A 16,094-nucleotide genomic window follows, 5' to 3' on the forward strand; every position below is an offset into this window, starting at 1 on the left:
GGGCCTTCTCTTGGATCCCCGCGTCGTGGAGGCGTGTGTGTAGTGTGCGGTGGCAGACCATGTCGAAGTGGCTGACAGGTCCAGGAGGATGAGGGCCGCGGTTTCTCTGTTGTCTAGCAGGGCCCTGATGTCATCGGTGGCGGCGATGAGGACAGTTTCTGTGCTGTGGTTGCTGCGGAACGCGGACTGGGAAGGGTCCAGGATGCTGTTCTCCTCGAGGTAGCGGGTCAGTTGTTTGTTGACGGTCTTCTCGAGGACCTTTGCCGGGAACGGGAATGGAAGCAGGGAGATGGGCCGGAAGTTCTTGAGGTCCTTGGGGTCCGCCTTGGGTTTCTTGAGTAAGGCGTTGATCTCGGCGTGCTTCCAGCTCTCCGGGAAGGTTCCTGTCACGAAGGAAATGGTGATGGCTTTCCGGAGATGGGGTGCGATGGCGGTGTTGGCTTTGTTGAAGAAGTGGTGTGGGCATGAGTCTGACGGAGATCCGGAGTGGATGGTGTTCATAATTTTGATGGTGTCGTCGTCGTTTATGTTGGTCCAGGAGAGCAGGCAGTCTGTGCGGATGGTGGCCATGGGGGCGGAGGTCTCAGTGGTTGTTGGTCGATCGTGGCGTTGAAGCTGTCATGGATGTCTGCGATCTTGCAATGGAAGAAGGTGGTAAGCGAGTAGCACAGGTCTTGCAAAAATGGGATGTCGTTGGTGTTGAAGCTGGGGTTGGAGAGTTCCTTCACGATGTTGAAGAGCTTGTTGCTGTTGTGTGCGTTGTTGTCTAGGTGGTCTTTGACGGAGGCCCTTTTGGTGGATCTGATGAGGTGACGGTGTCTGCGGGTGGCGTTCTTGTGGGCTGCATAGCTGTCTGGTGTTCGTTCACGGTGCCAGTTCTACTCTAGCTTTCGGCAGGTTTGCTTGGAAGCCTGGAGGTCTTCAGTGAACCAGCTGGTGTGGCTGTTGGAGGGTTTCTTGAACGGGGCGAGGGTGTTGGCGCAGTTGTTGAACCACTGCCTGAGACTGCGGGCGGCGGTGTCGGGTCGGTGGAGTCGACGGGGGGCTTCGGGCAAAAGTGGTGGTTAGCTGGTCTTCCGTGACTTTGCTCCAGCAGCGGCGGGGGATCTTTTGGGTGCGGTGGTGCGTGGTGGTTTCCAGAAGGTGAAGTGGATGCAGCAATGGTCAGTCCAGTGGAGTTCGGTGGTGTGGTTGAAGTCGACGTGGGTGCTTGCAGAGAAGATGGGGTCAAGCGTGAGCCGGCAGAGTGGGTGGGTGTTGTGACGAGTTGTCTGAGTTTGAGGTTGGCGAGGTTGGCGATCAGAGTGGTGGAGTTGGTGTCATTGTTGTTCTCGAAGTGGAAGTTCAGGTCCCCGAGGAGGATGTTGTCCGTGGAGGCGAGAGCATTTGTGCTGACGAAATCGGCAATGGAGTTGCTGAACTGTGGTCAGGGTCCGGGGGGTCTGTAAACGAGGGTTCCTCTGAGGTTGGTTTTGGTGTCGGTGTGGATCTGGAAGTGCAGGTGTTTGGCGGTGCTGAGGGTGTCGTGGGTATTGGTCGAGACTTTGAGAGTGTTCCTGTGGACGATGGGGATTTTTCCTCCTACTCCGTTGGTGCGGTCCCTGCAGGTGATTTTGTAGCTTCCGGGATGGCTATGGCGATGTCGGGTGCTGAGGAGGGGTTCAGCCAGGCCTCCGTCAGGAAGGCGATGTCTGGGAGGTTGAGTCGAGTAGGTCCCAAAGTTCAACGCCGTATTTGCGGGAGGATGATGACCAAAATGTGTTGTGTTGCAATACTCACTATACCAACAATAGTAAGCCAACAACTGATAATGTTTGAAATTTGATGGAATTCATGGGTTGATAAATACTTTAACTTTGGTTACCATGTCATTTATATTTTAATGATTAGTGATGAAAAAATGACGATAAAGAAAGATCTGGTTAAAAAAAGACTAAAGTGAGTGGAGGTAGAGCCTACTGAATGGTGGGTGCAAGGACGTGGCAGCGGGCTTGTCGAAGTGGGGCTGAATGTTTCAGATACACAAGCTTCTGATGTTTATCGTGTACGAGTGACGGGCGCTCTGGGGAAGGGGTTCAGACAGTGTGGCCGCGTGTTATATGTTGTTAGGACGTGCAGGCCGCGGAAGGGTGCGCTATTGTGGATAGAGATCAAAGCACTGAAAGGTTTGTGTATCTGCAGTGTGAATCAGGGAAGGGTGTAAAGGCATGGAAGGCTCTGGTTAGGAGGTTTCGGTTTGGGATGGGTTCATGCCAACCTAGCAAGTCAACGCGGTCTCGTCATCATGTTTCAACACCCTGCGCATGCTCCGAAAGATCTTCCGGTGGATCCCCACCGAAACCAGAAAGACGGTCACCCAGGCCGTCGTCACCAGCCGACTGGACTACGGGAATGCCCTCTACGCTGGAAACACAGCCAAACTACAGAAAAGACTCCAGCGCATTCAGAACGCTTCGGCACGACTCATCCTGGACATCCCCCGACACAGCCACATCTCTGCCCACCTGAGAGACCTACACTGGCTCCCCGTCAGCAAAAGGATCACGTTCAGGCTCCTCACCCACGCTCACAAGGCTCTCCATGACATGGGCCCCATATACCTCAACAGCCGCCTCATGTTCTACACACCTCCACAGCTCCGATCCACCAGCCTCGCCCTCGCCACCGTCCCACGGATTCGCAAAACCACCACTGGAGGAAGATCCTTCTCCTACCTGGCTGCCAAGAGGTGGAACTCCCTCCCCACCCACCTCCGCCTGACCCAGGACCATCTCTCCTTCAGGAAGCAACTCCAGACAAGGGCTCTTCGAGCAGTAGCAGCACCCCCACCTTCCCAGCACCTTGAGACCCTTGCGGGTGAGTAGCGTGCTCTATAAATGTGTCTGATTGATTGATTGATGCCATCCCTCTCACCAGCTAGGAGGGTCCACCTCAGAGGGTTTCAGTCCGGCTCAGAGGCAGGTTTGTGTCCAAGCCTTTTTTTCTAGTGATAAGACGGTTGAGGTTATGTAAGAAGATTGAGCGCAAGAACGGATTTACACCTGAGCTCAAAGGGTTGAAGGCTCTTTTGCAGTGAGTTGAAGTTCACAAGGAAATTTGAAAGTTCATATAGGATTGTGGTGGAGAACAGGGACCTGGTGCCTAGCAGGCAGGAGCAGGCATACTTCAGATCAAATATTGGTCCGGGAGGCAGAGTTATAGGGCAGTGCAAGATAAATCATTTCAGGCAGAAAGAGCCAGCAGCTGTGAGTAAACAGTGGAGTAAGGGAATGAGCGTCAATGTTGATGGGCTGTGGTTGAATTTGACCAGTGAGATCTGGCTGTTTGTCAAGAAATAGGCTGATTTTAGGGAGCAACCGACCAAGAACAGATTTCTAAAATGGGTACTAGGGAAGTGGATGCTTTGGTAGGGAGCTGTTTGCACACTTGTGCTGAATATGCAGACAGTGAGATGTTGCAGACTGCCTGAGAGTGCTGTGAGATGATGTCTTTGTTGTGTTTTATTCTACCCGAATTTTTGTTTACATTCACTTAGATTCCTTTGAGAACTTTCTTCCTTTTGGGCCTCTCTTATTTTCTCTTCCTTTCCTTCTGTTTTTTTCATCTGCTTATTCCTTGCTTTATACTTGCAGTTAATGGTGGAAAGTTGTTTTTCATGATGGTTCACAACCCAGTATATGACGGTTTCATTTCCATGGAAGTGGCAGCAACACTTTGGATCCTTTCAGACCAGGTATAGTGGTAGTAAAACACCAACTACAGTGTAGTATTCTGTGTTTCAAGTACAGCCTTTGCTGTATTCCTCTAATTAGAAACTGTTTGTGTTATAGTTTACATTAAAAAAATATGTGTAAAAACACTCAAAAGGGTCAAAAGTCATCCAAAAGCACTTCTGGGATGGCATTATGTGCAGTTCGCATGTGATGGTCCTTTGTGTACCCCAAGGCATTGAGTGAATTGAAAGAGAAGGACACAAAGCCTGGGCTACTCCCAAATTGTGACAAAAGACAACTGATTTGAAGGGTCATTGTGAGAATGATCACTAAGGATACCCCTAGGAGCTTCCAGGGATCAACGCAGAGGTTCTGATATCAGGGAAACGTTCGCCTCAGTTTCTTACTCCCAAGAGTCAGGGTGTTACCTTCTGGCACAAGAAGCTGAATTGTCATAATTTTTTATTTTTTTACCTCTCCCAGCCCTGTGGTCTTAATGATGAGTGCCTCAGTATTTGGTTGTTATTTATTACATTTGATAAATAACAATATCCACTGGATCATCATTAATGGGCTGTGATAAACAACACCAATACCAAGTTCCACTATTGGAATTGGGCTTAACATGCAGATTTTTAAACCAAAGGCTCCAAACGCTGCACGTTCCGTGTGTTACGGGGCATTTTTCATGTGGTATATGTTGACATGCCAAAATGCATCAGGGGGGAAATATGACTATTGGGTTCTACCAAGAAACTCATAATTATGACACCCATACAAACTGTGGTTTGCTTGTGAGGGGATTTTGAGAGACTCGCCTAATCAAGTCCTATCCCTCAGCAGCCAATGAGGATGTTTCAGAGGATTGCACAGTCCAATCGCCCAGTATTAATCTGCACCACATGGGATTTATACAGTCACTCATATGCAACTACCGGCTGGTGTGATGTAAACCCACTGATGTGGGTGTCTGGTTTCATCGTACAGTGGGTCCGATTTTTAAGATACCACACCTTGGCCGTCAGACTTACGAGGGTAAGGTCAAACTGAGAAAAGGTCACAGAACAACTGAGTTTCTCTTATAATTTGCATTCTAGTTAGGGGTTCTCTAGAGCAGCAATGATCTAGAATCACATTTAGAGTGACTCCCAAAACTAGTCAATAGATATTAAGCTGCAAGGCACGTCTTACACCCACATCAGGGAGGTGGCACAGACAACAGTCTTTTACTTATATCAGGCTAGCTGCTCAGTCCCTTCCTCAGGAGCAGTGAGCAAACTCTTTGGTTCATACCCTCAGGCATTTCTTCGCTCTCTATAAATCGCATTAATAAATAAAAAATTAAGAAAATACCTACTAGAGTTTATGCACCCAATATACATTACAAAGTTAAAGGATCTAAATGCAAAGTGAACAGTAAACCTGCACATAACTTCAAACAAACAATATAGCAGCACCCAGCTAGCCACATCCAGGTCAACAAATGTCAGGTAGAATGTTAGTAAGTGGAGGGCATCTTACTAACACAGGAGGAGGTACAATAGAGTCAAGTATATCTACTACCGCCCGTGATGAATTACAGCACATATGCTTCGGGACCTGCCTCAAACATTCAATCTTCAAATGCAGCCATTTCAAACTCAATCGTAGGCGCCACTAGAAGTGACAATCAGCAACATCAGGTAAAAACAATCATCTAATAGGTTGAAAAACAAGCATTTAAATCAAACATTTAATGGGTTTCCTATGAAAAGCAGAGGATCAAACAAACTTTTAACAGATTGTAAATAAAAAAGATACTTAAAAATGGCAAAACACTTGGAAGACTTCTAGATAAAATGAAGACTCGATGTAATGTTGTAACACTGTTTGTCATCACTGCAGTTTTACCTCCTGCAAAGATGAGACAGTGGAATAACACTAAGTGACCTTAATTTCCAAAAATCAGGGTAACTGCCTTTGCACAAGCTACTGCAGAGGTTTCTACTTTTTATTCCAATGTTGCAAAGGAAATTTCATATTATCAGTTTTCTAATACAGCAAGAGATGGCTCCTTGTGTTGCAACTGGTTGCTGACTATGGAAATACAACTGGAGACTAAACAATTAATGTCACAGTGTGAGTAACAATAACAGAGTACACGAAGTGCTCATACACTTTAAGCAGTACAGCAGACATCCTGTTAAACACATTTCAGACAACTGAGGAGGCAGAGGTCGAACACTATAGAAGAGGAAAGGAAGCTGCAATTCCCTTCTGCTAAAAGATCTAAGCCGGCCCGACATTAACCAACCAAATAGATTCATTTACAAACCGATTGTAGAGTTATCTGAATTCGACTCTACTCCTGCGCATGACAGTAGAAACACAGCTTTAAGAAAGCTCACTGAGTAAATCTACATCAGCTGTAACAGCTGCAACATACACCTACAAATAGCCAGAAAACTGAACCGAATCCAGTAGCGTAACAAGACAACAAAGAAGTACATGGCCAACAAGCCAAAGGAGATACTGGAAACATCTAAACCGCAAAATATGCCCTGTGTTTTTCAGAAGCGAGAACTTAATGCCAGAGAAGCAAGCATCTGGGAATTGTTTATCACATTTAGATTTTATGTTACTTAAGCTATGTGGCAAGTGAATATGTTTTTGAGGATTACTTGGGTGCCCCTAGGTGAGGACTCTGAATCTGTCTAGCATGGGTTTCACATCCTTATACCTCACCTATGCTGACACCATCAGCACCTTCCTTGTTTCTGGAGTCTTGAGGATTGTGAAGATGCAGCTCTACTCCATCGACCTCCTTGAATAGTCCATCAGGCTCGCTCCTTGTATCACCTGCTGTAGGAAAGACAAATTCATTTCACGCTTAATGCCCCATTTTAAGGCCTCACCTTCCTGACTTGTGTCTGGATTTCTTCACACAAGCCTGTCTGTCAAATACCTGACCCTCCCTCACACTGAGCACGCGGACCATTCAGACATTCGTTCTTCTATGCGCTATCGATAGGCAGCTTCTTCCAGCGGGAGGTGATCAGGAGTCATACAGTTTGCGCAAATAGTTGCTGCTGATCACCAATGCCATCTGTGGATTTCTGTGTCCCTGTTCAGCCCCCACAGTCTGGCAGAGGGGCACTCCTACATCCAGAATGACATTGTCCGGACTAAGGGAAGGGGATATCGACCCAGGCTATCGAAGACGCGCATACCATGAAATCCACAAATGTTACCACAACATTCTATACTGACTTCCGTGCTGGGTCCTGTCAGTGACATGAAGAAGAGATCAAGGCACCCAGGGCCTAAAACAGCCAAACACGCAAAGGACGGGGTACTCGGATTATGTCAATCGAGGGAGGAACAACTGGGCTTTGTGAGGAAACATTGGGATCTCACAAGAAGGTGTTGGCTCTGGGTGGTGACCAACTGCAAGCACACAGAAAAAAGGCAAAAAGAAGGCTGAGAACCATCTGAAAGGATAGGGAAATGTGTGTTCTGATGTTTTTCTAATTTTAATTCATGGCAGACAACTTATTATGCAGTTGGATCTGACCTCACGTAAATCAGAGTTAGAGGAACGGCAAGTCATGTTAGAAGATGCAATCAACGAGCACAGGCCTACCATCCGGTAAGCAGAGGGCCGTCACTCTCGGACCACGGAATCTGCAATTTCATTTTGTTTGTTTACAGGAGGCCTGTCCAAACAGTGGATTGTTCGCATACTGTGGATAACTACTCAATCATGGACCAAAAGACGTGTGTTGATATTGTGAAATAACTTTATAATGCTCGGTCTGAAGTGGTCAGAGACACTCATTGGAGATGGATCATGAAGTCGGAAATTTACAATCAGATTTTTACAGAGGTTTCTGTAATGGAGCTCTATCCCCATCATGACCTGCAATCCATTCAGCACTTTTTTTAAATTAAGTGAGATGTCTATGCCCAGAAACGGGGTCCCTCAGCTGGTTCCCAAATGAGAACTAGAAGCCGTGTGGTCTCGCAGTTCTGTCTCGCCTGTCCCTTTTAGATTTCTCTTTGTAGTGGCATGTGAGGATATAACATGATATCTTAGAATGTGGCCCATGGTGATTAACAATGGCTGAAATTAATTCAAGCTTTTTATCCATCACATATGTTTTTACTCCGCTAAAAGGATTGAATCATTTAAATGTATGCATTCCTTCTTGCATGAATATTGTATTAAATAAATCTCATGAAATTATTGTTTTTAAGCCACATCCTACAACTCGTTTGGGTTACAACATGAAAGTTATGATGTCATATCCTACGTAGTCAGAAAAAGAAAAGAGCTGCCTTTTGTCGGTATCTGGTGGACCTCACGCTCCTGAAGGGACTTTACTCCATGAACTCTCACTCCGCACTCTCTCCGTGTAGGAGTGTCCAGGTCTGTCCCTCGTGTGTGTGTGGAATGCTTACAGGTGAGAAGGACGGGTGGACTCTTCGAAGTGCATACAGCGGCTCTGAGTATTAGGGCTCAGAAAGCCATAGACTCAGCAGTGAAAGGTCTGTGAGTATAAGTCACAATCCACCATAAAAAAAACTCAAAAAAGTAAACAATGTAATGCAGGAGGGGGTGAGCAGTCGTATCCTGTTCTGCTCAGTTGTAGGGAGAAGTACTGCTCTCTGGAGTCCACCTTATGATAAGAATACCCAGTGGTACCTGGTACTCTACGCCACATTCCTTCCGCTTATTGTATCTCCTTCTTCTGTGGGAGACAGGAGGGCTAGCGGCTGCGAGCTCTCACGCAGGGATTATTGAGGGGTAAGGACACAATTTCCAGGGGTAAAACTAGTCATTATCTCTAGAAGAAAGACGACTGTTGATGTTTGCTTGTCTACCTGGCCTTGGTGGTCTCTGATCCAGTGTGTGTTTTTGGAGGTGGGATTCCTTGGCTTAGAGCCACATGTAGTGTTGGCTTTGTATGCAACTTGTTTTAATATTCACTATTGAAGCTTTGTAAATAGTGTGTTTTAAAATATTAGTTTTTGTCCAGTTTTTTTGCAAAACCCCTTTCTGTTTCTTCTCAGTTAGTCAATTTGTGCTTTCAGGCCCAGTTTAAGGGAACCTTTCCTGGAGAATGACTCTTCTGCGACCTCTGAAGGCCTCGCTGCACGGACCGAGCTTTGGGAAACTGGTCTCTCCTTGTGAGTGTGGGAGCTCAGTTACAACCGACACCAAGACGGCGACTATCTTGGTCTCCTCATTGACTGCCTGCCACTTTCCCTTGAAACTGTCCAAATAAAGCGACTAGGACAGGGTGAGCATGCAAGGGCTTATAATGGGAGAGCAAGAAGTATTCCTGTGGGCAGGTGGGTTGGATTGTCAGATGTCCATGTACCCTCTGTTTAGTTTGACGATTCAACTTAAGGGTCTAATTACAACTACGGTAGCTGTGGTGGTCCATGGACGGTTAGACTGGCGGCCTGTGGATCGCTAGAGTGGCGGTCCAAGGACCGCTAAACTGGGGGTCCACTTGACATATTACGAGGTCGGTAGTTGGACTGCCACTGGACCTCTACAACCACGGGAATGACTGATCCCGCTGCAGTGGCGCAGCGGTCTGAGACAGCAATATGCTGGCGGTGCCGAGCACATTACGAGTTGCCTCACCGACACCCTATCCATGGCAGTGAGTCCACCATAAAAGAGTGGTAGTAAGGCAACTCTCTGTGCCTAGGGGGTGCATGCAGGTGGGCACATGTAGTGCCCCCCAGTATTTCTGCCCCTGCAATTCCTGCACGAGAAGAAATACACGGCATGGTGCCTTTCTTCATGTGCAGGAACGTGTATTGGTGGTCCCATCACCGCTACCTTTCTATTGCTCTCCTTTGAGCCTTAGAAGTCACCGCTCTGGGACCGCTGCAGCACACACCGCCCGCCAGGGTTAAACGCGTAATCTGGCGGGCAGTCTGGCTTCGAGTTTGGGGGTCTTCCAGCAGGTCGCTGGTGTGGCGTCCCGCAAGTAGACTGTCAAACTCGTAATCAGGCCTGGATGTGATGTTCTTTTCTTTGGCAGCTGTACATGCACCACCTTCCAAGCCTGAAATCTCTCATTTTCTTGGTGATGGTGTCTCGTTGCTTTAGGCAAGTGGCCCCTGCTCCCCAGTATTCTCCCACCATTTAATATAGCACAAAACAAACAGGCTATACTAAGGGGTGGTGGGGAGGGGTGAAGAGATGGCCGGATATATCAAACACACTGTACAGGAGAACACAAAAAGAACAGACTTCTAGCAGACTGGCAGAAGGATGTACAAATAGCATATGTTATACACATTACAAATAATACACATTTTTAAATTGTAATGGAAGATTCTGGAGGAAGTTTGGAGTGATCCTGCTGTAAATCTAGTCTTCCTAAAAGACAAATCTTTCACAAAAGCAGTAAGAAGAACAAATGGTAACTAATGGAATTGTCTTTTCCATAGTGTGAACATTTGCATTCAACCTCTGTAAGTCGCATCTATAAATGCAACAGTTCACTGAAAGAGTGCAAGAACAACTGCTAGAACAAACTAGGATTTGAAAGTTTCTAATCAGAAAATCTATACACTGGTTGTCATATCACAGAGGTTTTAATTTGAGTAACTCTCCCCCACAAGGAGAGGTTAGTTGTGCTGTTTTTTTGGATTTAATATTATCTGATTCCTACTGGTCCCACAGGGCCTGTAACCATGCAATTCCTGATGAGGATCTGCAGTTTACCAGTTAGCATCCAGCACCTGTGTGCGGTAACATCAGCTGGACCACGTGACTCAATCTCGAGGCCACTGCATGTTTGCGGCACAGACCAGGAGTATGTCAACTACAATTTGTCTGAGTTTTTCATCACCAAACTTGTTTGATATGAAGGTTGTTGTGCTGTTATGTTTTCATTTAATGTCTTCAAATCCTAGAATTCTTACATGATGCGTCTTGCAACTCAAATGTTAGTATACTGATCACACTGGCATACGTCCAAATCAATACCCGCCAACATTGATCATAAAATTGTGCCTCTTTGTTGTGCGGTCGTGCGTGTGCCTTTCTGCAGGTCCATAACGTCCCGGTTCAATCCTCACTTACCTGGGGATGGGTGAAGCCTGGGTTTGCTCTCTGGGTCCTGGCTGTATGGGGGGCACAGATCGGATTTTTCTTTAGATTGTAATGAACAGACAGTAGCAGCAATAAGAGGACCTGTGATTGAAAGAAAACACAAAATTAAAGCTGTAGAGTTGCTACTTTTCTCACCAACCCCGAGTATGGAAAGAAGGAGTATGCCACATTCAACATGTTCCTCAGATACCACCTGCAAGCCCACAAAACCCAACCTTTCCAGCCGCCACCGCCACATTCTTCAAACCCCCTCAAATTCAGAGCACCCCACACACCAGCAAAATCCCCACACTCACCATTCTTCCCATATTCAGCAACCCCACACTCCACAGTGCTGCAACACAGTTACAATGAATGTACAGTAATAATGCAGACAAACTGGACTTAACTTGCACATTACAATTGATATTGAGGTAGCGAGGAATAAAAATGTTTCAGTTCATGCAAATACAGTGAGCTACAGTAAAATACAACAAAACAGGACAGAAGCCAAGAAGGTTCATACTAGCCCACATGGACTTTTAAAAGGCCAACCAAACCTTGTCTCTCTTTTCTACTCACAAATGTGTATTCTTTTTTATTCTTTTTCTTTACTGCATGACCAGATGTATCTTTAAGTGTTTCTGCTCGCTCTGCTCCCATCGTGTGGTACTGTGGTCTACCATATTCATGACCATCATGCTTAAGAACGAGCTTAAACATCTCAAATCAAATTCAGATACAGCCAATTAAATCTGCTTAAGATGCAAACACCCTGAAATCGCCTCCCTTCTCCCAACAAACCTTGACATGTATTCTCTGAGAGTCCTGCTTTGACAACGCAACGGTTCTGTTGGAATACAACATTATTTGTTGTAAAAGAACTAATCAAATGGAAAGGAAAGAAGCTCTAATGTTTCAGGGCATGTTCAAATACAAAACAAGCATTGTCAAATCCATTAGGTTTCGCCTCTGTGATCAATAATAAAAAAACAGTTGCAAGTTGTAGTTTGGTGAATAGTTGTGCAATAAAAGTTTTTGAAAGTCTGTTGAAGTGTTATGACTTGTTTGTTAAGAAAGGCAATATATATTAAGTTGTTACTGGTTATAATATAAAGTGGGGAGATATGTCTCTGGAGCCAGAGAGTGTTGTTTTAAGAGGCTAAACACTCAAAAAAAGGAAGAAGTCACGGAAAGGGACAGAAGCTGGAAGAGAGAAAGGGAAGGAGCGTGTAAAGAGTCGAGAAAGTGAGGGACCATGGGAGTTAGGGAGAAGCGAAGGGGCAGTAGAAAGAATAAAAGCAAAGTAGGAAAGGTATAAAAAGAGGGTTGGAAGGAAGGGAGGGTGGCAGTAAGAAACAAAGGGAGAAAAAAGAAAATAGAGAGAAAAGGGAGGAAGAGAAAGAAAGAGAGGGAGAGAGAGAAAGAAAGGGGGAAGGGCATTGAATTAGAGAAAGACAGGGAGGGAGAAAGAAAGAGACAGGAAAGAAGAAAGGAAATATTAAGAGAGAAAGAAAGAATAAGAAAAGAAAAGTGGCAGAAGGTTAAAGAAAGACAAAGGAAGGATGAAAAAGAAATGGAATATGCTGTATGGAAGACCTAAGAATTAAAGATGTGAAATTAAAATAGCAAAGCATTAATGTGTATGTCAATGAACTGTTAACAATAGCTGTTAGTACACCGCGTAGAAGAAGAACACACAATGTAAACAAAATCAGGCAGCATCAAACAGGAATTTTACTAACCACAGCAGGACACTAAATGTAAAGAAGACAACAGATGCATGAGGGATGCGGGGTATTGTCAGACGCTTTAGAGAATGCTATGGTTTCAACGGATATTTAACATTTACACTGGAAGGAAACGATTTGCAGTGTTTTATTGCTAAAGTATTTACAGAGCACGTAAGTGGTGCAAATGTATCCGTTCGTATTGAAGCATCTTTATAAATGTACCCATCACTGCAATGCGTTCCTGGGAGAGAAAAACATGTGTGCGGCGGTACGTCGAGGTTATTTTATATAAGAAGCCGACTGAAAAATACAAACAGGGAGAACCTGGCTGGCGACCTCAGGGAGACGCATTATGGGACTTGTAGTATTTATTTGCATCAAGAGAATACATTGTACAGAACTATTCAGTTTACAGTGGTGTGTAAAAAGAAAGTCTGTGACTATGGATGGGCCTCACCACTGGCTCGTGATGCGACCATGGGGAGTTAGTTATCAATAGTGCAGAAGGCCCAGTTGCACCGGGGCACAGGCGTCTGAGGAGATCACTGCACCACAATTAGTGGCTGTGGTTTTACTGTCAAACCAGGGAGTGTGGACCAAATTGAATAGCTTCCGACTGGGCCAACTGCACTCTTACAATGCTGCGGGGTGTAGGCCACACAATATCTTGGCCGAAAGTACTCTCTGCCCGTTAAACCATATTGTCTCCCTTGATAGTAGCCACTTTACTGCAAGTCCATTTATTTGCCTCTGAGCATTTCCAGGTTAACTATGGATCACAGAGTGTTCAGGTTACGGTCACAAACCAGCCAGCATTTTGGGTCACTGAGACTCCAGCTTCTAGTGCAATGAATCCAGGCAATTGCAGCTCTGATATTTTGTGTGTTTGCATCATGTGAATTCAGGAGCATCGTGTTTATAACTCCAAAATATTTTTTAACAAGAATTAGAACAAAAGAAAGGACACAACAGCAAACTATGCAGGGGGCGGGAGGCAGCAAACATGGGATGGTGCTGTTCTGGAGGGTACAGCCTGACGACGAAGGGTGGGTGGAGGTAGACGAAAACAAAGCGGGCACACTAGAAAATCCAGTGTGACTGAAAGCCAGCAGAGGTGGGGGTGGTGCATCGGCAGGGGTGCAAAAGCCAGCATGAAAGTAAAAACTGAGGACACAGGAAGAGGAAAGAAAAGAAGGTGCGTAAACATGGAAGGGAAGAGTAGATAAAGTGCCGACCAGTGTAAGATTAAGTGATAGTACTCATACATAGATGGCCTTTTACCTGGTGGTTAGAAGAGCAGATGATTAATGGGCCACGATTTATAACTATAAGCAAGGGGTAGAAAAACTTTCAATTGCACTCACACCGTGTGGGTTGGTGCCTAGGACTTTAGCGCCTGTGGTTCGGTATTGGCCCGCGGGAGCTGCCACATAAACACGGCTTGACGCAGACAATCAATTATTCTTACATTCTTTACTTCTCATAATTCCCTTCTTTGTGCTGTTTCATTACATTTGCTCTATGAAGTAAATTCTTAGTGTTTCTCTCACCTTCCTGCCTGTCTAATTCCCAAGTACTTAAATCCCAGTTCCCAGCAGTCCAGTCTCACCCCTGTCAAGGAAGTGCATGAATGAACATTAGTTTGCACCATGCTAGGATTTTAATTCAGGAAGAAAGAAAGAAAAAAAAAATGTCACTTGCCCCCAAGCTTCAACTACGCACAAAAGTCTTTAGTAGAAGCATTTGGAAGAAAGCAGCCACATTGAAGAATATTAATGAAAGGCTTTTGAAAGTTTAATTTCGCTGCCATCGTGTTCAACACAAAAAATGATGCACTCAAGGAGAGCAGCACTTTACATTCGTTAGTGTCTCCTACCACAGCGATACAGTGATTGCAAGGATTGGGGGAATGGTTCTCAATAAAACTATGACTGATCAACTTCTCATGGGATCGACAGATGGTTGCGTGAGTCTATTTGGGGAGGAATCATTTATGTAACAGTCCTGAAGAAGGTGGTGTTCATCAACTTTCCCACCGAAACGCGACAACAGATTGAAAAGACACAACCTATGGTACACCGGTTTACCCTACATGTTACTAACAAATTTAATGGGCACAGAGCTACATAAAAGTAGAGGTGCACATATTCAAAGATGAGCTGTGTTATGGTTGGAAGATCCTCCTTGAATTTGATGCTTTGTATATGCATTCTTCATAATATGTGTGCTTTGTAATGATTGTCTTTTGACTATACAATAGGATTAAAACCATGTGTATATTTATTAACTTTTTGTGGTATTGGTTTGTGTTATATTTAATATTATATTTGCGAGTGTTGTAATTGAAATGAAAGTGTAGGCTTGTGAAACGCAACAATGTGCATATACTGGTGTTACTAAGGGGAGCGGCTGAGGTATTGGAATATTTTAACTGTAGCAGATAAACAGTGCGTGGTTGACATTTAACACACCTTCCTGTTGCTCTTTTCAAATGGCAAAGGTTTGCTGAATGAAGATTTCCTACTGAGGACAAGAGACACAAGTAGTGTGGTGCTCCATGCTCAATTATTGCAAGCCAGGGTCACTCGGTCCTGTTCTTTGCCTACGGATACCAAGAATGAACTGGGCTAATAAATGTATTTTAAATGTCGGGTCCGATTATTGTCTGCCTGGTCACAGAGGAAATGCATGATAATAAATGATTTCATGCTATTTGATCTTTGGTTGCAGCTACCTGTGCTGCTGTATGAAGAAGAAGCTACAGTAGTAAAGACGCTTCCTTCCTTCCAGGGTGTCTTGGCTCATATACACGCGCAGTTTGCAACATGAATTAAGTTTATTTTACATTGTTGGGCCTTGTCTGTCGTATATTGTTTATTTGATCACCTCAATGCTTTGATTTTTACCAGGGCTTTTTTTTTTAAAGCAGTGCGGGGACTGCATGCGGCCGGGCGCACAAGGCTCTTTAGGTTTGTATTCTGTGCATCATGCACTATTATAGTGCATCGGTGACAGTTGCACAAGGCACTTTACGTTTGTATTCTGTGCATCATGCCCTATTATAGTGCATCGTCCATCTTGAGGGAAAGAATGAGAGCCTCTCAGTAGCTTTCCACTACATGCAGTCACAGAGTTTTGTAAAGGTAATGATGCCAAGTGTCAAGGTTGGTTTCGACATCATAAGTTCAAACTTATTCTGGCATGGGAGCAATAGGAATGAAAGTTGACCCTGGCAATCCTGCGGCTCTATCTACCTCAGTGTGCAGGCTCAGAATGGTCCTTGCGCCTCTTTTGCCAAAGCTTCACAATTCGCAGCACATACTAGGAAATGATTGTCTTTTCTGCCTACAGTTTATACACAAACTCATACATTTTCTGAATTAAGGCATGCATTAAAAACAGTGCAGTGTCTTCACATTCAGCTGTGGGACCTCTGTGAGTGGCCTAGGAGCCCTGAACATGCTTGTAATTTAGTCACAAAAGGGGGTGGTGATGGACGGAGCATCCGAACCAATCAAACACTCACACCCAGTCAAAAGATCTGGGTTT

General features: G+C 45.1%; 1 protein-coding gene across 2 annotated transcripts in view; it reads right to left on the bottom strand.

The window, feature by feature from the left end:
- Positions 1-16,094, bottom strand: part of LOC144772193 (uncharacterized) — a 93,717-nt gene that overhangs the window by 43,576 nt on the left and 34,047 nt on the right. Inside the window, exons 3-4 of one of the 2 annotated variants that reach the window (XM_078656320.1) lie at positions 10,804-10,914; positions 6,438-6,554 (exon numbers count right to left, since the gene is read on the bottom strand). In XM_078656320.1, coding sequence (XP_078512446.1) covers positions 6,438-6,554; positions 10,804-10,914 — 228 coding nt within the window. The remainder of the gene's footprint in view (positions 1-6,437; positions 6,555-10,803; positions 10,915-16,094) is intronic. The other variant, XM_078656321.1, reaches the window with a different exon arrangement.

Source organism: Lissotriton helveticus, chromosome 8 (genome assembly GCF_964261635.1).
Source record: "Lissotriton helveticus chromosome 8, aLisHel1.1, whole genome shotgun sequence".
NCBI lineage: Eukaryota > Metazoa > Chordata > Amphibia > Caudata > Salamandridae > Lissotriton > Lissotriton helveticus.